Raw genomic sequence first — 23,453 nt, 5'->3', positions numbered from 1 at the left:
TAATGCACTGAATTTTAACACCAGATATGCTCCAAGAATACAACAGCAAAATGCCTGTAGCTTTTTGTGCTTTCCTGATTTTTCCCAAGTACAACAGAAATAGGGGAAAGAAATGCAAAGAAAACTAAATGAAAAACCCAACCCAAATATAACCTTTTTAACTTTTTGATGTACCCTGAGATAAACAGGAAAACTCAATATTGTTATTTAAAAAATTCAGTACAAACACAATTAATTTCTTTCACAATGACAGAGGCAGTCTTGGTGGTTGAGGTACCTGGTTTTCCTATATGAAATGACATTGTCAGCCAAAAATGTAGTTGAGACATTGGGGCAGGAGGAAGTCAAAGACCTGAAGCTGTGCAATCTCATTTCCTTGGTCTCTACATTTTTTAGCTTTTGAAACACCAGCCCTATGTTTAAGGAGGGGGAGTGTGTATGTGTAACTTTGGAAGGATGAGGGGTTACCATCAGCTCGCTGCAGTGAGAAATTACTCTTTTACATCAGGCCCTATACATTTTGGTTACCAAACTAATCCAATGCAATCAGACTGCAAATTGTCAAAGCAAGCCATAAGGAAGGTAAACATCTGTCAGTCTGAATCTGCTAAATTTGAAAGTGTTCATTCAATTACAGGCAATTTGGCAAACGACCCATGCCACAGATCACCTCTTCTGCCCCGGATGCTGTTGAGAAACCGGGTGGTGTTGCAGACACGTGCCCCCCTTGCCGTCTCCCAGGACTGTGAAGGGGGAGCAGCCTATTTCAGTGGTGCTGGTTTGCAGTTTTTCAAGGACCCACCTCACCCTGGTTAAGGGGCAGGAACTACATCCCTGAAAAGTGAGCTCTGACAGCAGCTGGGTAGTCCTGGGCTCGGAGCTTGTGTAGTCCCGCACTTGTCCCTGGGAGGCACAGTGCAGTTATCACACCAACTGCCAACAACTCTGACTTTGATATAGTCTCTGGACAGCATTAGTTGAGCTGACAGGTAATGAATTTTCTTGTTTCCTTTTAATATAGATCCCCATGGCTGGGATAATGAATGTTATCCTCTCGCTCATACTCTAAAGGCCAAGTTCGATAACTGTTGGAGCTGAGTCACCTTCTACCACTCTGGTTTGCACCAAGTGATGCTAATATAACTTTCTGCTAAGAGCAGTGTCAATATCTATTAATGATTAAATAGATCTTAGTGTTGATTTGCAAAGAAAAATCTGTTGCTGCAAGCACAGTAATGAGAGTAGATGGAAATGAACTCGAGAAGGCGTATTGCATTTATAAGGGAGGAAGCAGGACCAGAAGGTTCAGCTTGGCTTTCTGTAATAAAACGGATCTTTAAAAGCAATTCCCACTTTCCTAATTTTGTCCATTTTGAAATCAAAAGATGTTTTATCACCTTCTTCACTGAACTTGCTGTTCCAGTCCTTTGGAAAATGCCAAGACAAACAGAAATAGCTTGCCATGCTCCTGACACTTCTTCATTATTTCTCAGATGTTCCTGATCCGCCAGAAGATCTTCAGCTCTCAGAAAATCAAAACCGAAGTGTTCGACTATCCTGGAAAGCTGGGGCCAGTCATAACAGCCCTATTAATGGTATGAAGGATTTTAGTAGCATCATCTTGCACTGTTAGCACTATGGCACGTCATGGCTGTTAGAGGAAACAAACCGTGCTCACAGCCATACTTAATCGGTTTTACTATGACAGTTAATTTGTTGTAAGTTCATTTCCACCCTGGCTATTTATAAGCTGTTTACACAGGCTCTGCCTTTTTTCTTTTGTTTTGTTTCTTTTCCTCCCCAGAGTCGATTATAGAGTTTGAAGAGAACCGGTGGGAGCCGGGGAGGTGGCAGGAGCTAACCCGAGCCCCAGGGAATGACACCACAGCCCTTTTGTCACTGGCCCCGTATACAAATTACCAGTTTCGCGTCGTGTCTGTGAACGCTGTGGGAAGGAGCCAGCCTAGTAAACCATCACTGCGCTACGCAACACCTCCAGCTGGTAAACACTGCCATCTAGTTTTCTGAATATTAATATTTTTAGTGTTTTGCTGGGAATACTGAAGCACAGTGCCCTCCTGTGCTTCAGAGGGATGTAAAGAAGTCAGGCACACTTGGGCTGCTTTCGCTGCTCAGTGGCAGCCCAGGGCTGCCAAAGTGAGGCGTCTACGCTGCCGTGGTTAGCAGGATGTTTCCTACCAGGGTACTGGTAGTGCACAGCTTTCCTGAGCTCTGCTGATTTTGCACCTTTAAAGCCCTTTGCAGCCCTTTATGGACAAGCAGTTGCTGGAGAGGATCTCTGAGGCTTATGGGGAGCCTTTCAGCAGCACTAAGCTTGTCAAAAATCTGCATTCACAGTGCATTTCTCACTGTGACAGAAAATGTTGTGTCCCTGAAAGTCATTTTAGAGACCAACTGTTCAGCACAGCATTTGCATTCCCTGGCATTTTTCTTTCTTTTTTTCCCCCTTTACTTCAATTTGAGGTCCTTCTTCAGCTTTTCAGCTGTGTGCGTCCCACTAATGGTATACCTTCTGTTTACTATCCCCACAGGGAGAAAAATCTCTTCCTCATAATCCCCCTACATCTGGTGCTTTGAAATCCAAAAGTCACAGTTTCATATTAGCTGGTGGCTCCAACTGACAAGGGCACTTAGGAATCAAAACTGCATAAACAATGTGTTTCGGTCACAGCAGCTTTGCTGATCCAAGTAATTTATCTCATGATTGTTTTTTGTTTAGGTGTCTTTCACTCTGAGTAATACGGAAATAAGAAAAGTTTTTTGCATCCTTTTTTTGTATTTAAATAATAAATGCAAATAAACCACAGGATATGCAAACTAACCTTATCACCTGTGTGGTTCCAGCTCCAGACAAGAACCCGGAAAACATCCGAGTTGAAGCTTCTGAACCAAATGAAATGGTGATGAAATGGGAGGTAAGGCAAACGTGTCTGTCAATGCTACAGTATTGGAAACAGGTTCTCCCTTCAAGCAGCAGTTTCTAAAGCAGCATGGAATTTATCAGGATGTTGTTTTAATATAAATACATTAAAAAAACCCTGGATCCCTTGACTTTATCTCCCCTTCCCCTACCTCTCTTTTTTGGGAAATATTTGCAAATTCCGTAGGTAGGACCCTTGATGCTACTGAAGTCAAAGGTAAAGTTGTTGACTTAAATGTGTTCTGGATTTCCTCCCCTAGTTTCATTTGGATTCAAAAGTAAATTTTTTACATCTAACTTTGCAGGTTATGAAGAAATATGAAAGCCCTGTAAAGGACAGTGAAAATTCTCCAGAGTACACTCTTATTCTGTGCACCTTGTATACAAAAAAGTGCTTAAAATAATTGTGGTCTTACCCTGCTCTGCAGGAGGAGAATCCAGGCCCAGGGAGGGGGTGGTTTGCACATAGCTTCTGCCCTTCCAGCCTGGAGGGTTAAAAATGACACAGATCATTTGGCCAAGAAAATGTGAGCTTGAATTTTTACACCAAGAACTAAAGGAGTGTAGATAAAGCTCCTGAGCATCTGTGTCAAAGGAATTGTGTAAAAGTCTTGAGGATGGTTTCCAGTCTTCAAATTCCCTGGCTTTTAAGCTTACAGCTTCTGTGCCAACAGTTGAGAGAGATATATATTCCTTCATTTAACGCAAATTTCAACAACTGTGGAGGGAAGCATATTTTTTTGTGGCTGGAATTAAACACAATTTACATGAGATTTACTTCTCAATCTGCTGCTTGCAGCAAAGAACAACAAATGTTTCCCCAGTGTGAATTCATGGTTTAGGCTATAATTACGCCAAAAGGAGATGGCCCTCTGGATCTATTGACATGGATTTGGATGGGGATTTTTACACTACTACATAGCCCAGAGTCAGGGAAGACAGTCCTGCCTCTCGGAAGAAATGTAGAGTGGTAGTTACGAGCATGGCTGGGAAATGCTACTATGGTCAATGCTTTGTTGAATAAAGAACAAGCGCTCCCCCTTGCTGGGAAGCCTGTAATCCACTGCTCAGACAGGGCAAAAGTAGAAGTGAAAACTGAGACTGAAGGGAGAGAATGGGATGGACAGGCTTTGTTAAATCTTGTTGAATCGTTTAAATGTTGTAAACGGGATATTCGTTTATTTATGCTGTTCCCTGTATGCTTTTCAAAGGAAATGCTAGGCACTGAACATGCTATTTCTGGCAGACAAAGGCTGCAAAACGATGTTAATCTGCCTACTTTGGATTAAGAGACCAGATGAGCATTAGTGACTAGTTTTTCAGCCAAGGATTTGCAGCATTAAGGGAGATCAAAATAAGAGTCAAGCAGTGCTGCAATTTAACTCTAAATGAGAGTTATTTTTGAGTAGGAATTTTTTACTTCTTCAGCTTCTCTTGCAAATCCCATTCCCTGGGATCTTTGCCATGGAGGTGATTCTCCCAGCAGTGCCTGTTAGAAAGCTGCCCAGTCTACCGGCTCCTTGGCCACCATTGTCCCAAAGGTCCTCATACCCTCAGAGCAGATAAATGGTAATTTTGGCAGATCCTCCAGACCTAAGTCCCCCCATGCATGAGGAACAGCAGTCAGGCAGGTTATTAAAAGTAGGCTATGTGGTGGGAAATACCCACAGCTCTTTCAGTGGACTGAAAAAAACCCCATCATTTTTGGTAGTGCAGGTGACCAGTCAACTTTATTAATTAAAGACGTACGTTTTCAGGGAAATAAACTCAGTTGGAGAATGTCTCATGACAATCCATTGCTATAAGTCTTCTAATATTTTATAAATTAATGTTAATTAGATGGGAACCATGCTGTGATGAATTCTTCAGCTGATCAGTAAAAAAGAGTAGCACAGCAGTTGCACATTAAATGTCCAGGCATAGTTTCAAGCATTTGGTGCATATTTAGAAGAAATCTAAATTTTAATGACCCAACTTGCTGTGCTACATAAAATTCTGAGATAAAACACAGATTTTAGCTGTACTAAAAGACATACACAGTCTTATGCCAAAACATGCATTTTAGTTGTGCTAAAAGGCATGTGGTTTTACATCACACGAGAAAACAAAGAAAACCTGTGGCAAAACAAAAACTGATGTATGTAGTGTGCAGAAATATGTCTACTAGCACTTAATCTGTTTTTAATCCAACTGTTTCTCTGCCTTTCACCCACCTTTCTCATGAAGTCATGACATTTTTCTTCCAGTCGTCTTAAAATTAACATGACAGCGAAAAGTTAAAGCTTTCTTCTTTCCTCCTTTTCTCTCCCAATGTTATAACATGCTCTCCAAAATTATTCCCCCCTCCCCTCAGCTGCTGTTTCATGATTACTGCAACAAAGGCAGACAGGATCTCTTTTAACTTCTTCTGCAGCCATTGAAACCTGTGGAGAGGAATGGGCCGGGGCTGGAGTACAAAGTCAGCTGGCGGCAGCAGGGAGTCGAGGCGGACTGGAACGAGGAGATGGTGAAGAAGCATTCTCTGACCCTGCGAAACACCCCCACTTTTGTGCCTTATGAGATCAAAGTCCAAGCGGTAAATAATTTAGGATCCGGTCCTGAACCAAACGTTACCATTGGATATTCAGGAGAGGACGGTAAGTAGCGGAAACTTTCATGTAAAAAATATGCTGCAGGGGGGATTCTTGTGATGCAAAACGATTGAATATGGAGTGATGGATTAGGCAGCCCACGGCCAAAACTGCTTAAATGCCAGGACTCAGCATGATGGGCTACATGAGATGCAGATAGGACTGATGCTGGGTGCCGTGGATGCCAGCTTGCTGGAGTTTGAGGGTTTTTTTTGAAAGGTCACTTGTGCTTTCATTAATCTCCATTGCTGGCTTAATCTGGATACTTGTTTGAAAGCCACAGTCCATAAGAAGTCTATGAAGTGTAGCAATCATCGTGTTGTACTTGGTGGGAAAAAAATCTTTAGTTTGTCTGGGGCCTGCTTCAATAGTGTAACACTCTCAGAAGTTAAGTACTCTGGCAATTAAGCACAAACACTCAGGCGCTGGGCGTTGTAAGCAAATTTAGAGATGATGCCACATTCCCATGTACGCTGGGTGTTACCTTGTCCATTGCGTCCTTGAAGAAGGGGTCCTACTCTCCCGCCTGGGTTTCTGTCCAGTGGCTTTCCATGGCTCACGGGTGGCACAGCCCCCTCTCAGGCCTTCCTGTGTCTCTGGAGAAGTCTTCCTCCACTGTAAGGCTTTGCTTTGGGTCTACTCCTGCTCCAAGCCCTCTCCCCGGGTCTTCTCAGTGCCTGCCCACCTCTGATTTTGGACTCTGCCTGACCCACAGTGCATCATCCAGGCCAGGTCAGAGAGGCTTTCTCCCCTTGCCACCCATTTTCACAAAATAGATGCCCTGGGCTGCTCTGAAATCACAGCAACTGCTGTGATTACCCACCTGCTGTAATACCCACCTATAACTGCTGTAGCTATAACTATAACTGCTGTAATACCCACCCTTTGCACATGCTCTTTGAGCTCCACCTTCATGGTGGGCTTTAATAATCATGTCCTGTTAGGAGAGGTGAACATGTGGGAGGATTGCCCTGCTAATAGAATTAATGCCAGTGCCACGTGGGATGCAACAGCCCTGCTATGTCCATGGAGCACTGGATAATGTCACTGCTGAGGCCGCCCCAACATCTCGAACAGCAGCCTGTCCCCGTTGGTGTTTACTGCATGGCTACAGAAGATATTTGGAGGACTGGAAATGTATCCAGCTGCAGTAAAGAAATGCCAAGCCCCACTTTAGGAAGCAACCCAGTTAAGCACTAACACCACCAAAAAAAAAGAATCTTTTTTGTACGAATTAAGGATTTAAATCAGCAAGGGAGTAAACAGCGTGGTGGCCAGCTAGCATGGGGCACCAAGCTTCCCTGATCCCAAATACAAATGCTTATTGCATTTGCAAACGCTTAGCAGCAGGGACTGGGAGCTGTTGGCAAAGAGGGGCCAGGAGGGCCAGTGAATAGTCCGTGTTTCAGATCTGCAGATTAATTTTGTGAGTTAAAGTCAGACAGTTTTCATCCCATGCAGAATCTGAGGTCTTTAAGTTGTTTTTGTAAGAATGAAATAAACTGACAGTTTGAATGGCCTTTGAAAAGTCTACAGTGGATTACCCAACTAAGACAAGCGTGTGTTTTGCTGCTTATTAAAATGACCAGACAGCCGCATCCTTGATTTAACCCGCCACGTCCCACAGCAGTCGCTCCCCAGTAGCAGTAGTATAGGTGCTGCTTCTCCCACCTCTCCACTTGCTGCAGCTTCTCGCAGAAGCTGTTATGGAGTATCATGATCCATGGTAGGTGATACGAAACGGTCAATAAAGTTACTGTGATAACCACAGATGTAAAAAATGTTCCCGGCTTTACAGAGGGAAACAAATCCTAAGGTGGGCTCTCTGGAGCACTCCTCTTGTTGAGTGAGCACACTGAGATCTGCATTATCAGCCAGCATAAGGTTTCAGTGCTGGGAAAGGTCTTGGTGCTGTTCAGACAGGAGAATGCCCACTGCATACGCAGAGATGGGCAAGAGGAAGGTTTGGTGGTGCATCTTCTCTCCCCTGTGGAGTGTATGGCAGAAGAGGTGGTGGATAGTGAGAGCAGAGAGAAAGAAACCCCACAGCCTGTTTATTTTCTTTGTGTGTCTGTGATGGATCTAATTTTATATCTATCAGTGGAAAATCTTCCTTGCAATTCAGTTGTCAATGGATCAAGGCCTCTTTTTTTCAGGTGCTATAATAGCTCTCTGTGTTGTGTAGTGATTAAAATCCTACTGTTTAATGAGCTTAGTTGTAAAATGAAATTGATTGTAAAAAAAACTTCATGATTGCCTTCTTGAGTGCTGTGTTAATCATTTTTTTTATTCTTCTCACTGCTGTAAGCATTACTTGAAACAGGAAATCATAAATACTGATGTAGAAATTCACATGTCCCAGTGCACCTGTATTCCAGCCTTCAGCAGAAAGCCCTGATATGGCAAAATAGTGTTTATTGGCCCATTTCACCCACTGGATGCAGGTGGAATGGCTTTTTTCTTGCCTGCAGTAAGACTGCATGAACTGCCACAGCTTGAGCTGGAAAGCCAAGCCCTGTAGCTGTGAACAGTGTGAAACTGAGCTCTTGTAAGTGTCTTTAATATGCAGCACTTTTGTTTTTACAGTTCCAGGTGCTGCTCCTTCCGGCATATCAGTGGATATTATAAACAGCACGCTGGTGAGAGTCTTCTGGTTTGCACTACCAAGGGACAGAGTTCATGGACATTTAAGAGGCTATAAGGTTACGAATTTCTCTTTAAATAATTGTATACAATTGAATAAACTATCAAATGAATCCCAGATCAAGGATAGATTGCAGTCTCTCATTTCTGGGAAGGTGAGAGAAATCAATATTGTGTTCAGCCCCATAAAACATAATTTGTTATAGAAATGCCAATCTCAATGCAGGTCAGCTGGTGGAAAACAAAAAGCATGCTGGATGGAAAAAGGCATCACCCAGAGAAACACTTCCTAACGTTTGTAGGAGACAGAAACCATGGGATGATTCCTGGTCTAGAGCCCTTCAGTGAATTCCGCGTAACTGTTTTGGCTTACAACGCCAAAGGAGATGGCCCGGAAAGCTCCCCCGTTGTGTTTGAAACTCCAGAAGGAGGTAAGACAAAATGAGAAAATGGGATGGAGGAGCATAAATAGAAATTGTCCATGTAACAAGGCAAGTTGATTTTCTTATTTAAAGTGATTGTAAAATCTCCAATATTCATCAACCCTTCACTAGAAAGGGGAACTGTAGGTTTTGAGCTAAACTATTTACAAGCTAAACATTTAACAAGTATGTGTAGAGACAGACCTGTTCAGTCGTCTTCTCTGAAAGCTAATCCCTGTATCTTCCAGTCCCTGAACAACCACATTTTCTAAGGATCCTGAACGTTGACAAGGACTCTGTCACTCTGTCATGGGGACTTCCCAAGAAAGCAAACGGCCACCTTACTGGCTACATTTTGCAATACCAGATAAGTATGTGCTTACTTTACTTTGATTTTAGAATTTAAGCATTATTAGTTAAAAACAAAAAAAGAAAAAAAAAAAAGAAAAAAGAAAAAAAGATTGACGTGCACAGTTATTTAAAACAGAGGCTGATGAGAAGGGCTGTTTCTGAGATCCCTATAACAGCCATAGCATCAGAACAGTGTGTTTTGAACTGCAATGTGCAGGCAGCCTGCTAGAGGGCAGGCCAAAGTCATCTTCCAGAGCAAGAAGTCTACCATGCACTTTTCTGATGTAAACTCACATTGCTGCCACGCCCTAGTCCACATTTATACACTAATTCAGTTACTTCATATTTGCAAATTATACCTACGTAGTAGTTAAGAAGACCCATAAATTGTAGGTGCATTTTACTGAAGTGAAACTTACTGAACACAAAATAATTTGTAATGAGAGCACTTTAGCCACATTTATTCAGAAGTTCACGTTATGTCAATGAGCACCTCCTCCCTGTGCAAAGCCTCAGCAGAAATGCCAACAACTACCACCTGCATCAAGGTATTGAGTAATCACATTGAGAAACAACTAAATACCAAGGGTGTTTCCTTCTTTCTTGCCTATGAAAGAACTGAGTAGCTGGGAAGAGACTTTGAACAGATAACCTCAGGCAAGATCTGGTATCAGTCCCAGACTGTCACAACACCAGCTGTGAGGTGTGGCGACAATTCAGGGTATTTTATATGTTCTTTGAGGATGGACCAGGATTGGACTGTGTCCTATTTAAAAAAAAAACAACCATGTACTTTCCTCCTATCTCTGCTGATAACAGAACTGCCCAGTTGCCTTTGCAAGCCAAGGCTGAAGGCTGGATCTTCCCTTTGTTTTTGATGACTATTGGCAGAGAGTGGATCCGTCCATTCAGGCAGTTTGGGAGTAGCAACCCCTCCTTCAGCTGCCAACTGTGCCAAGGCAGAGTGGAGCAAAGCAGAACAACCATACGTTAACTTGCTTGCAAAAGTTTGCAGATGTTTGGAAGCAAAGCAAGAAGCAATTCATATATATTTAATGATCTAGGAGACAGTAATTTTTACCTCCCACTCAGTATGTGCATATCTAGAATCAGAGAGCTTTTTAAGAACAGTAATAGCTCACTGAGTAGTTGGGAGATTGACATGGACGAGATAAATCCCATTTAAGTACTTGGCAGGAAGGTGAGATATGCTTATTCAGACTTCATCCTTCCTACTTACTGCAGAGTGCCTCCCTTGCAGGAGTGTATGACACATTTCATGTTTGTAGCCTTTAGCTGCTGGATTTGACTCAACTGCTTTTTTCCTTCCAGTAAACGAAACGCATGAAATCGGACCTCTGAACGACGTCAGCGTAACCAACCACTCCACGCTCAGCTGGAGGCTTTCAGGTCTCAGTTCCAGTACCAAGTACAAATTCTATGTAAAGGCTTGTACAGTCAAAGGCTGTGGGAAGCCGGTCACAGAAGAAGGACTAACGATGGCTGAAGGGAGTAAGTTAATAGGCAATATGTTTTTATGTGGAGAAGCTCTAACAATAATGGAAAAATCTATTGAGAATATTCCAGGCTTGACATTTCCTTTGTAATTAGAGGAAATAAATTTGTTTTTCTTTCCGTGGCAACAATCAATGAACTTTTTAATGCAGCCATGCGGCTCTTCAGAAAAGTAGAGCTTATCTGTTTCATTTTGCTGTACAGTACTGCGTTTCTGTTCCCACCGATCAACTCTTTAAGCCGTACTAGAATAAGTGAATTGCATTTAGTCATGAACAGAAAGTTGAAGATCTAGATAATCTGATCTCAGTAATATTATAAAAACAATTTCTGCCCTTGCATGAAGATGGGGGAATGCCAGCAACATTAGGGCCAGGTATTTGGCATGGAAAATCCAGATGAACATAAAGTTGACTGCAGTGCATTTGATCCATTATTTTATTATTATTTTATCAGAGACTGGAAGTGAGCATTTGTGCCACTTATACACTATCCTAAAACACTGATGTTCAGTGATTTAAAGGAAAATCGCAAGCACTATACGATAGCTCATCTTTCACATTCGGCTGAAATTAAATAAAATGTACCGTGCTCAGCAAGTCTGAAAACTGTACAATACCAAGGAACAAGTCCTTGCCATTAATCAGAAACCATTGCTGTGCACTTACCATGGGGAAAGAGAAAGAGAATGTGATAAGCAACAGAGTTCTGGCTTCATAATTTTTAGCAATGATAACCGTCTGGAACAATGTTGATATAAAATGGAAAAATGGTCCTTGTTGCACAGCATCCTATTGGACTTCTAAGTTGCAGAATCTCTTCAGTTACTGGTAAAACAAGTAAAAAGTACTTTAAACTCATCACATCCCAGTTCAGGATCCAATAATGAACTATAATCCGTTTTCTCAAGTAGTGAAACTCCTTCTTAACTGTCTTGGAGCCTCCAGTCTCACTGTAGTATACAGGAACTCACGTAGTAGTAACTATTAATCTATCAGCATGGTTTAAAATTTATCCTTCATTAAGGAAAGTAAAAGATACTTTTTTTTCCCAAGCTAAAAATATACAATTTCACCTCATTAGTTACCTTTTCTGCCCTTCATTGGGCAGCCAGAATAATGTGTTTTGGCCCCTTGAAAGTCTATAACTTCTTTAAATAACCTTGTCAGGTTTTATGAAATGCATCCCTGCCTGATATGCTTAAAAGGATGATAACATTGCCATTCATTTTGTTCTCTTTCCTAAGACTTTGTTTCAGCAGTGGCAACAACTGATTCTTGTGAAATGCTTGTAGAACAGAGTAGTATAATTAATAAAAGCCTCAAGGGTCCAGTTCTGCGATTAATGTGTGCTCCTTGCTGGTTCTCAAGTCACCCTAAATTAGGACACTGCATCTGTCACTGAGGTGCCATTAGAGTTTTGTGTCATTATTTGCTGGCTAAATTGTTCAGATATTTTTCAACTAAACATGATAGGCTTAAAAAAAAATTACTCTTTTCAGTGACCTTCTTGGGGTTTTAAGCTGTGGTATGGGAAGCAAGGCGATTGCTCAAAATTAAAACAATCTCTCTTTTTGAAGAAAGAGAGTGATTTCAAAAGTCAAAATTTATCATTTAAAATGACCCATATAAATGACAGATATAAAATGTGGTGCCCTCTGAAATGACAACTCCATGATAGAGCACTCCAAGTTTCTTTGGGTTTTGATTCAGTCATTCTATATCCACTATGTTCTAGTTTTAGTAATAAAAACATAAAGCTCATTTTAAGACTTTGAATAGCTGCCACTGCTGTAATATAGCCTTCGCAGGCTGTGCCATGGGTATTTCAGAATTTCACAACACGTTCTGCCAGGAAAGTAGAGATGTTGAGGTGGAAGCTATGGATTCATTCACATTTGATCATTGATATACTTGATCTGCATCACTGCTGTTGCTTTAATTTCTTTGCAGTTATCCCTGCTACTGTAGTCTGGAATCAGAAAGAAAAGTCAATCTCTTTTTTTAATATGTACATATGCGAGTATGCATGTATCACCACTAAAAACAAGTCTGTGTAGGGAAAATTGTTGTGCTCTAAATGATAATTTTGCCAGCCTGTAATTCATGTGCAACCCATTTCCCAACAATGAGTTTGCAGTGGCATGAATGGCTGAATTTAGTAAAAAAAGTTTCTCTCAATTAAATAAATAACAACTCCCTGTATAGATAAATGGGCAGATCATACCCTGTCTCTACAACTGCAGCATCTTCCTCTGTGAACGAGCTATTCAGATTCAGGTTTTTGTCAGGAGTAACACATTGCTTTGAGTTAGCAACACTTTACCAAAAGGTCAATGAGTGGATACTGATAGGAAAGGACCATCTCATGCTCACATCCCTATTTCTTCATTCTCCAGTGGAGCGGTGCCACATTCTGCAGCCTGTGCATGCCTGGATGAGAGCCCTCTGCTCTGCAATACTGCCTCTGTCAGAAGGGGCCGTTTCTGTAGAATTACTTACCAGAGGAAAACAACACTTTAATACTTGTCTCTAAGATTAAATGCAGGCCCACTGGAATTAGTGAGAAATGGCAGTAGGCTATATAAAAGCTTTCATTTATAGCATCCTTGTTGCATGACCCAACACCACTGGCGTTGGCAGGTAATACAAAGTCAATGAAATAGAAGGCCTCTTTTGTATGAAAGATCTTAAACATAGCCAAACTAACTCAGATAAGAAATGCTGATAGACAACCAAAGGTCTTTATCAGTTGTTGATAAAATACTGTGGACAATCATGAAGAACCTGGGAAAAAGGATATTTGCATTGTACTGCAAAATAAACAATGGATTAATTTTTGTGGCTTTATCTTGGTTTCATTCCACAGAAGAAGGTATGCTGTCTTTAGAAAATGAGTTTTATCTCTAATTTTCCATTTTCAGGCAGTGTTTCTTAAATGACCTACAAGCTAATTAATTTTCCCCTTGAAAATGTCGATTTCCCAATGATCATTAGCCCTCAGAAGCATAACACGAAATAATGTTCTTTCATAAGTGAAAAAATTAATTTAATATAGCAGTCCTTCTTTAACACAAAGCTTCTTTTCATCTAGAGTTACCAGTGTTTCTTGAGGATTACTAAACACATATTACATGTTGAGAATGATTACTGTGTGTCCAGAAATTCAAGCCTTAATGAAAAATTCATCCAGAGGAAGCCGTACAACTGTAGTTTTATTTTTCAGAGAAGCCGGAGAATAGAAGTTCACCAGTTTCATTATATTTCAATGGCAGTTGGCACGTAACTCCCATAGGGTTTTTGAAAATCTTATCCGGAGGGTACTAATCTTCATGACACACCATAAGATGAGGAGAGTAACCATTTGTAACAAAACATATGGTTTTAGTTCTCTTTTGCCACAGGCACAGTGAAAAAGGAAAAATACAACTGCCTTGCCATATGTAACCACTGGTATTGTTACCAGCAACCCCCCAGATATACCCTATTTGCTCACAATCAAGAGAATCTGATGAAATCTTGGTGAAAAGTTTCTTTTTCTGTCAGTTATGCCACTCCACTCTGTGCCTCTTCTCCGGCCGGCGGACCTGTAGCCCATCAAACCCTGTTGCTAATGACAGGCAGCGAACTGTCCTGCCAGCCCGGGTGCTGCACACAGGCTGGATGGGAAAAGGAATATGTGATGCATCACTGTTTCAAACCCCTATCATTCTGAGAAAGAAAAATAGGCATGTTAAATATAATGTGCTAAATATATCAGTCTTGGAGTACTTCAAGCAAATTTGTGATGAACTGTTTGTCTTTGATATTTTTTTTTTTAATTTTTCCTTTTCTATCAGCCTGCCCCAGGGTAGCCAACCCAGAGAGCTAAAGAGAAGCAGCAAGAGATGAACAAGCTATAACCTGTCTTCTTGTCCGAGCTCAGATTTCTCCTACAAATGACAATCAGTACAAATAGCTGATCAGTAACTCATCTATAAATTTGTCTCAGTAGACTTTACACACAGCAGGTTTACTAATCTCTATAGCTTAAAATATTCCCAGTTTAGCATGAATTACCTCCTGCACTAAAAAACCCCAGAAGATGAAGGATACTTGTGATGCATATTTATACACTTTTAAAAGCCAGGCAGTAGGGGAAAACTAATGAAAGTTCAACTTTCCATTTATTGCAGCAGATGTATTTAGACAGGTATGGTTATAAATTAAGATGTTGCCCACAATTAGTATTTAGCTATTAGGCTGCCAGCTTTTTTATATAAGTATGTTTTATAACAGATGTGCTAACTTTTGGAGAACTAGCACTCTTGTAAGTCTTTGGGGGCAGTTTATATTGTTTTTCCCTTTATACCATAAGCTTGTATAAAAAATGTGTGTTCTGTTGTTCTCATAAATCTTGAAGCCCGGTAGGAATATTGTAAAATTGCAGTTCAGTGTTTAATGTTCATGCGAGTCCCAAGGTATGGCTGATATATAGTGGGGGAAGATGAGAAGTGCTGGTGATATGCCTTTATTACTAATGTTTCTTTTCCCTTATTGTAGATTAAAAACCTAACCCAACTGCTTTCAATTTTCTAAAGCTAATTTCTGCAGCTCACTGACCTTTCAGTATGTTGAGCTTTTGCTTATCTGTATATCTTTGCTTTTATTTTTCAGGATGCCACACTGCTTTTTCTATTCCAGCCACCAAACTTGCCCCAATTAGCAATGCTTTCTCCTCTGTAGGTGCTATATTCAGTGTGTAACACAGACCAGAAAGAAATCGCATGGAAAGAAACCTCATAATCACCCCTCACTGGACACCTGTACCGAGTTTTAAAGAAAAAAAATTGTTTAGTGTTTTGGGATAGGTGATGTTAAACAGCCTGGAGATCCAATGGTAAATCCTGAGTCCCAGGTCAGGTTGGACTCAGACCCTCATTCCGGTACGTGCGTCCCAGCCCTGCGCTGCTCGGTGTGCCAGGGCAGCGGCATGGCTGGCCGGCCAGAGGGGCTGATCTGGCTGAGCAATAACCTGGCAGAAAAAGGGGTTATTTGTCAGCCGTATCAGTTCCCCCTTTCTGCTTCTGTAAGGAGCTGACCGTTCAAAAAGAAGAGTCTGGCACAAGCTGGAAATAAATAGGTGATAGATACGGACTGGTTAAGTTGGTTTAAGAAAATGCACAACGAGCCACAGCTGTGGGCTACCACTGAGCTCAGGGTTAAGCATTTTGCTTACTAGGAGTTCAGGAGAAAGGCTTCCTAAGGAGACCTGTGTTGTGTGCAAGCTGGAGCATGTGGTTATCATGTCATGCATAAGTGTACATGGTATTTAATACATAATGGATTTAAGGTTCACATTCATTCTTGTTACTTTATGGATAGTGTTTCCATTAAATACATTTTTCTGATGTCTTGATTTTAGAACATGTAATTAAAATATACCTGTGGTACCCTGTTGCTTATTTTGCAGTTTGATTAAAAATTATAGCTCAGTTTCACATATTTCACTTAGCAAAAATTACCGATAGATGGATTAATTTATGCTAATAAGCTGTGCTTCAGTATCAGCAGTATTTCAGCTGTATGTGTTCTCTCTGGGTCCCAATGGTCTACTAATTTAACTGCTTATTGTAATACATGTACAGTTGCCTTGGAAAACTTACCTTGAACTGCTCCTTTGATTGTGCTTGATTCGTCTTAATCTTTTTTTTTTCCTTCAGCTGTCAACTAAGCCTTAATCTCCGAAAGCTTCTTGCTTTGCTTTTTTACTAGTTCTTGCTTTGCTTGTTTACTAGCTTAAGTAGTAATGAGTATTGTTTTACTGTCAGTGCTAATTGGTCAAGTAGTTTTCACATTATACTGTGTGCTCAATCCTTAGTTTAGACAACTTTGGATAAAGCAGGCAAATTAGGCAACTAAACACAATTAAAGAGTTACATTTATTAAGTGCAGCCCCCCAAAATGTCTCTCCTGCCATCAAGGGCAGGCACAGCTCTGTGTTGTACCAATTGGTTGACTAGAGAGATCCCCCATGTCAACCTGCAGTCCTGAATTTGCTTGTATGAACAGGCTTTTCATATTCAGGCAGTGATTGCTAACCTCTGTAGATGTCCTTTTTTCTGTTATCCACAAATGCTACTTTAAAAAAGCTTATTTAATACCCTGCAATCTTAATGCAAACAGAAATTACAGTAGGTGTTTGGCAAGTAAAAAGGCTCTAAAACTAGGGCTACTGGAATTTCCCTTCTACGTCTTAATCAAATATTAAACTCATCAGGAAAATTTAAATGCCTAAATATAAATTTAAAAGCAAACTTCAGCTATATCTAAAACAGTGCATTGTGCAGGCATTGTGGAATTTAAAAGGACATGGAAAATCAGTGTCAGGAGAGAAATGAGTACAAATCCCAATGTTAATTTTTTCCATGAGACACATAAGAATCCATTTCCAGATAACAAGCTGTCTGTGCTTCCCTGCTGAGTTCAGTTCAATGGGAGAAGCATCAAACCCCAGATTATCTATACAAAGCAAGCCCATTTTCAAGTTGTAATTTTTTAATCACGCATTAGTTAAAGCAGATCCATAATCCCCCATCAATATTAACTTTCATCCTGGGAAATGTACAAACCCTTTCATAAACATCAGGATTACTTCAGTCTGCTGTTTATTTTATCTGATGGAATATTAAATATCAAATGGGGAGAATGTTTTTTACTTTACTGCCTGCTTTTGCAAACCAGATTATCTGATGACAAATGTTAAAAATCCCTGTGTGTCATATTTGTGTGTTACCTACTTTATTTGTAACTGTGCATTTCATGGGCCTTTTGTTCAATGAATACAATTAATCAATATGACTTGAATATGTACATTCCATAGGTAAAGGGATCGGCAAGATTTCAGAAGCAGTAAACCCCACCCAAAAGTTTCACCCCATTGAGGCACTTGAGCCTGGAACTGAGTATACAGTTCGTCTAGTGACTAAGAATTGGGTTGATAACAATAGCATTTTTGAAGATGTAATTGAGACAAGGGGGAGAGGTGAGACATGAAAACCTTCAAGGTGATACAGATTTATTTTGAATGTAAATAAATGTTGAGGTTACATCTTACGTTGTGCAGTGAAAGTGTACCAAAATCATAATTTTGTTCTGTGATTTTTAAGTTGACCCTTGCATTTGAATCCCATGGGAGCATAAACTCATCCATGGTTCTCGGCTGAGTCTTATGCTTTACTTGACGCACAATAGCCTGGAACAATTACAAACTTTACAAAACAGTTTTCCCTCCTATGCGATTTTGAAAGGGTAGTGCTGTGATATATTCCATTTTAAGTGTGCCAGTCCAGTGGTTTGCATGTATCGGGTGCACTTTTAACTCTATTTCTTTTGCAAAACTGCTTTTGCATGAGAGTAACAATCCTCTGTTCAGCTTTCCTGTTTGGCATTAATCCTTTGAGTCAACTACTCTCTCAGAATTACCTTTCCAAAATGTCTGCGTTGTGCCTTGTAGACTGCACATTCCCCTTAAGTCTAAAAATGTCATGCTCTGGACGTATTTCTGTCTTGCATTTCTTTAAGTTGAACACAATAAGTAGTGATAGTCTGATTCAATTAAGATTCACTGAAGAAAATTTTATGTATTCATGTTATAGTAGGGTGATGCCCTTTTCCTCTGATTAATTTTCTTTTTTTTTACTGCTCTCCTGTTTCACAAAGCCTATGCTGGCATTTACGATGGAATTTCCACCCAGGGGTGGTTTATTGGACTGATGTGTGCGATCGCTTTGCTCACCCTACTGCTGCTAACTATTTGCTTTGTCAGAAGAAATAAAGGAGGAAAATATTCAGGTAAATGGATTTATTGTCCTTTCGCTATGTTCACATGTTAATAACAAGCATCCTTCAGACTTTTATCTCTGGTGGCTGCAAAGCCGCAAGCAGAAACATCCAATTAGGATTTGTAGCTTTTGATAAATATCTGCAGAATGGATTCTAATGAGTATAAGTGATACTGTGCTCCCTGGGTGAGATAGTGCTGTGTGCTGGTCAGAGATCTTGCTAAGGCCTTTGATAGCGCTCATTGAATCTTCCAGTATTTAATCCACCTGTAGAGCCAAGGTCCTTCACCAGCTGCACCTCTGAGCCTCCATTGGTAGGGCTACCTGCTCACTTTCCACCTGGTAACTGCTACTTGACATACTAAGTGACATAATTTCCATGGGTAGCCAAACTGCTTAACAATACAATATTTTACTCAAAGCAATTCTGTAATTTTCAAAGCAACAAGTGAGGATTTAAGTATAAATATTTAAGTATAAATCTGGTTGCCCAGAGAGCTGGTAGATGCCCCACTACTGGAAACATTCAAGGTCAGGTTGGATGGGGCTCTGAGCAACCTGATTTAGTTGAAGATGTCCCTGCTCATTGCAGGGGGGTTGGACTAGATGATCTTTAAAGGTCCCTTCCAACTCAAACCACTTTATGATTCTATAAACACTTGCTAGCTTTCTTAAAAATTAGGGAATGGCACCAAACCCTTGATGGAAGCATGCTGGTTGTGTCCAGCCAGACATTCAGTGCAAGCTGCTGCCCTCCAGCTTAGGCTGTAGGTGATGACAGGCGGTTTTCCCATTGCGCCTGCAAAAAGAAAAGTCCACAGCAGAACATGGCATACAGATCTGTGCTTTATTTTATTTGTACAGTGAAAGAAAAAGAAGATTTGCATCCAGATCCCGAAGCTCAATCAATAAAAGATGAAATCTTTGGGGAATATAGGTAAATAGGACCTGCTTTGACAAGCGTTTGTGTTTGTTGGGGTTTTGTTTGTTTCCAGATGACATCATTATTTAGGACATTTTTATAGCATGCAATTAACACTATTTTTCATTTTCAAAGCAAACCTCATAGGAGTGGATAATAGTAGGAATATAAAGGTATATCCAGTATACTTAAATGCATCCAAGTTGGGATATAAGTAAACGTTGATGTATCAGTGGTTACTTTTCACTTGTTTTTTTATTTAGCATTGTATGAATAGTGTAAATATATATGATAATTTGGGTTCCTGCTGTAATGTCCATTGAAGTCAATAGAAAGACTTTTATGTCTTCAGTGGATTTCTGAAACCCAGTCAGGCCAAAATCGTGTAATATGGGAAATGTTCATTTTGTGGAAGAAAAGTAAGAAAAGTTTGAAATACAGTAAGAGATGGCAAAAACCCAAACAAACCTCACTGCAAAAGTTTCTGTAGGAGAACTGAAATAATCACTTTGGCTGGTTTAAAATAACTAAAGCTTACTAATATTATATAACTGTGGTATGAAGAAAAATACATCATTATAAAAACCATGCTGGAAAACTGGTGTCTCTTGCCTTAAAGGCGTAAAATTTCTGTTGAAATCCCACTTATATATACTACATTATTTGTACTGGAATAGGGGTGTGTTTTCTGCATAATTTCATCTTTATTTAATTTTTAATGCTTTCTAATGGGACAAATATTTAGAAAGGTAAGAAAGTCCTGAGGTTAATAACTTTGACCCCCTCCTTTCCCCCCAAACTCCACACTTGTCTTTTTTATAAATAGAAATGCCATGTACAGAAAAGTAGCAAATATTTTTACTGCATTGATTATACGCGTTATTGATTATATGCTGAAGAGGTGAAATTCAGGTGCATTTCTCTGTCCTTCCTCAGATGACATTACTAAAGCTTTGACACTGAATTGGCATTAGCCAGGACCATAATTGAGTAATTATGTACCTAGTTTAGAGGCCTAATTTGGGGTTTTTTTTGTAATCTTTTGATCTATGTTCCCCCAAATGTCATGTTCAGCCAGAAGTCAGGTTGTTTTGGTGGTTCTTCTGCGGTACCATGAGGAGGAATGGCCAGTGGAATTATCTTTTCTTCCTGAATTTTGATGGTGGATCTGTCCTTTTTCATGAAATTGCCATTGAAAATAGACTGCACGTGAGCAGATACAGACACTCTGATTCTGCTTTCATTTTTCCCTGTTCCTCCCCTTTAGCAGAGAGAAACTCCATCAGTTACAGTGAGATAACAGCAGAACAAATGAAAAAAGGGAAAAAAAACCCTTTGTTAGTCATCTAAAATCAAACAAATGCTCACAAAGCAGTGAGGTATAACCTACAGCTTATGCCTCATCCCACAACTTAACGTCAGTTCACCCACCCACCTCAAAAGAAAAGTGAAAGAAATAGGCCCTGAATATTGCCCACTGTTTTGTAAAATGAAAATGTCTCTTTCTGTAAGGTGCTGAAGACTTGACACCAGCACTGATCTCTGGAACGGATCCCTCAAATCCTTTCCAGCATTTGCTTCTTCCTTTTCTTCCCCCTTCATTTTCTGTCCATTCTTCTGTCTGTCCAAGGCAAAAAGGGAAAAAACCAAAACACACGTGTAGTTTTCATTGATGTTTGCCTTTTTAACCAAATCCATTGTTGTAATAATCACAAAATCATATATGTGGGGAATTCAGGTCCGTGTAGATGACCTGTTTGAGGTGCACCGGATGAAGCAGGACTCATGGGGTCAGATCATTCTCAATGTACAACCCACACAGAAATGTTTCCCTTGCTCTTCCCTCCTGCTTTCTTTCACAATAAAAGAGCAGTTTCCATGCTTGCAATTAAAAGCTAGATTTTTGGAAAGGCATTTCTTTGTTTTGTAGTGACAGCGATGAAAAGCCGCTGAAAGGCAGCCTCCAGTCAATTAACGGGGACATTAAAGCCACCGAAAGTGCTGATAGTCTGGTAGATTATGGAGAAGGGGAGCAAGGGATGTTCAATGAAGATGGTTCATTTATTGGAGCTTATTCTGGATCTAAGGAAAAAGGATCAGTGGAAAGCACTGGGAGTTCTACGGCAACTTTTCCTCTCCACGCCTAAAATATTAGCAAGAATGATTAATGTTTAATTGTGATATTTATCTTGATCAGTACTCCACAGTTACCATATGTGATTGGAAACAGGTTGCCAATTGACCCAGTCAGGAACCTGACATCCAGGTAATATAAAAACAAGTCACTGCCACTAAAAGATGATTTTCCATCCTAATGTCTAGGTGTTTTCTTCTAATTAAAACAAAACAAATAATTCTTTACTATACAAAATGTTTTACTCAGTCTTACCAAAACAGAATTTCTCAGTGTTACATCTGTATAGTTAACTGCTACTCTGTGTGTTTCTTAGGTTTGGAATATGTTTCTCTGTATAGTATTTTTTTTCTTGTATGGCTGTTGTCACTTTGTACATACATTTATATGTAGTATTCCCTCATGTATGGTGACCTCGGCATTGCAAAGGTTATAACACAACAAAAAAATCAAACAAAAACAACAGGTTACTCTGCAAAGTGACACAATGCATCCTACTGAGAAAAATGATAATTTAAAATACTGGAGAAATATATTCTATATATGGTATAATTTTTCATAAAGAAATAAACTCCTTTGCTTATGATAACTCTAAAATTATTTTAGTGGTTACAGCTGACTGCAGTTACCAATACTTAGAGATGCAACTTCATCCACAGAAAAATTGCTCTTAAAAGACAAAGCTCTGGCCTTGTGGATGAATCTTCTGTCCAGTAGCTGGCACTATTTCCTTAAATAAGTTAAGCTGCAGTATCTTTCCTGTGGCAAGGCAAAACAGGGTTCCCATCCACCATCGTTAGAAAGTATTTTACTTTGTTTTCCCGAGTCTCTGCAAGCTGCATTTCTAAGCAAAATGCTTGTTGTCTGTCTCATATCTGTATATTTGTGCACTAGCATACATTTCATGGAGACGTTGTACATATATTAATATTGACACAAGTAAAAATCAGCCTTGTTTTATTTTGAACTGAGACATGTTGCTAGCATGAGTCTGTATAGCTGTGTAGGAATGAATAGAATTGCTTCTCAATATGAGTTTGGACCAGCAAAACTAGTTTTCAGAAGGAGTTGTGTGTATACCAGTCATATAAATCTCACATCTTTCTAGTATCACATAAAATAGACCTACCTGACTTTCAAAAGATCATTTATTTTCAAGCTCTTCGTTGTTAAATAAACAAAAACAAAAGCAAAGACAAAATATTACGGTATAGTTTCTTTTATGTTTTGTTTACTGAATGCTGGTTTAAATCTGGTTCTTTTCTTTGCCTCTCCAACACTAACTCAGCAAAGCTGTACAGCACATTTTTTTGGTCTTTTTGTATTGGAATCTCCTGAATTTCTTTAAAAGCATTTGTATTTTTGAATATGCTTATTTGAGTAGAGTATCAATGTGGCTTCATTTCGTCTTGCACTTACAAATGACTGTCACTTCAATTATAGTATTTTTAAATAGTTACTGCAGGAGGAATAGGTTCTAAAAGCCATTTTGCATCGTGGTAGTAATTAGGCAAATATCCCCAATGGGTCCTTCATGGTCTCCATTACTTCAATGGAAGAAAGAGAGGAAGCAAGAATTACTCACATGGTTACGAGTTTCCAGTAATGCCTACAATTAAGACCCGTTAGTTGCCCACAGAAATGCAGGTTGTTACCGGTAGAAAGCCCATGGCTCGTACTCAGCTCCCCTTACACTTGGGCTCCTCACCAGGGCGCCTGAATTCTCAGTTGTGCTCATCGATTTCTGAAAGCAGTAAAGAGACCTTTGGGGCTTGATACTTCTGCATATCTGTTCCTCTTTTTTGTATTATTTTTGCTTGTAAGGACCTTTCATCTAGCCTCTATTTGGGAAAAGCAAACCCCAAACAGCCAGCCCGAAACCCCAGTGGTGCTGTGTGTATGAGTATAAAAGGATGAATGGAAATCTGCCCTGAGTCAAAAATCACCCCACTCCGTGTCAGTGACCCCGTGGTGTGAAGAACTTGATTTTATTATTTATAAAGTTTCATTTTCTGTATTTCTCTCAATCCAAATGCTGAAAAAGTCCAAAGTCATTTCCATTGTTTTTTAAAA

General features: G+C 39.9%; 1 protein-coding gene across 1 annotated transcript in view; it reads left to right on the top strand.

The window, feature by feature from the left end:
- Positions 1–21,393, top strand: part of CHL1 (cell adhesion molecule L1 like) — a 55,766-nt gene extending 34,373 nt beyond the window's left edge. Inside the window, exons 15-26 of the mRNA XM_072875785.1 lie at positions 1,494–1,595; positions 1,805–2,002; positions 2,866–2,936; positions 5,355–5,577; positions 8,158–8,273; positions 8,441–8,645; positions 8,885–9,007; positions 10,320–10,499; positions 17,364–17,525; positions 18,203–18,334; positions 19,189–19,261; positions 21,177–21,393. Coding sequence (XP_072731886.1) covers positions 1,494–1,595; positions 1,805–2,002; positions 2,866–2,936; positions 5,355–5,577; positions 8,158–8,273; positions 8,441–8,645; positions 8,885–9,007; positions 10,320–10,499; positions 17,364–17,525; positions 18,203–18,334; positions 19,189–19,261; positions 21,177–21,393 — 1,802 coding nt within the window. The remainder of the gene's footprint in view (positions 1–1,493; positions 1,596–1,804; positions 2,003–2,865; positions 2,937–5,354; positions 5,578–8,157; positions 8,274–8,440; positions 8,646–8,884; positions 9,008–10,319; positions 10,500–17,363; positions 17,526–18,202; positions 18,335–19,188; positions 19,262–21,176) is intronic.
- The last annotated feature ends 2,060 nt before the right edge of the window (positions 21,394–23,453 follow it).

This window comes from Ciconia boyciana, chromosome 11, assembly GCF_034638445.1.
Source record: "Ciconia boyciana chromosome 11, ASM3463844v1, whole genome shotgun sequence".
In the NCBI taxonomy this organism is placed as follows: Eukaryota; Metazoa; Chordata; class Aves; order Ciconiiformes; family Ciconiidae; genus Ciconia; species Ciconia boyciana.
Note: the sequence above shows the minus strand (reverse complement) of the source record. Positions and strands in the feature narration are given on the sequence as shown.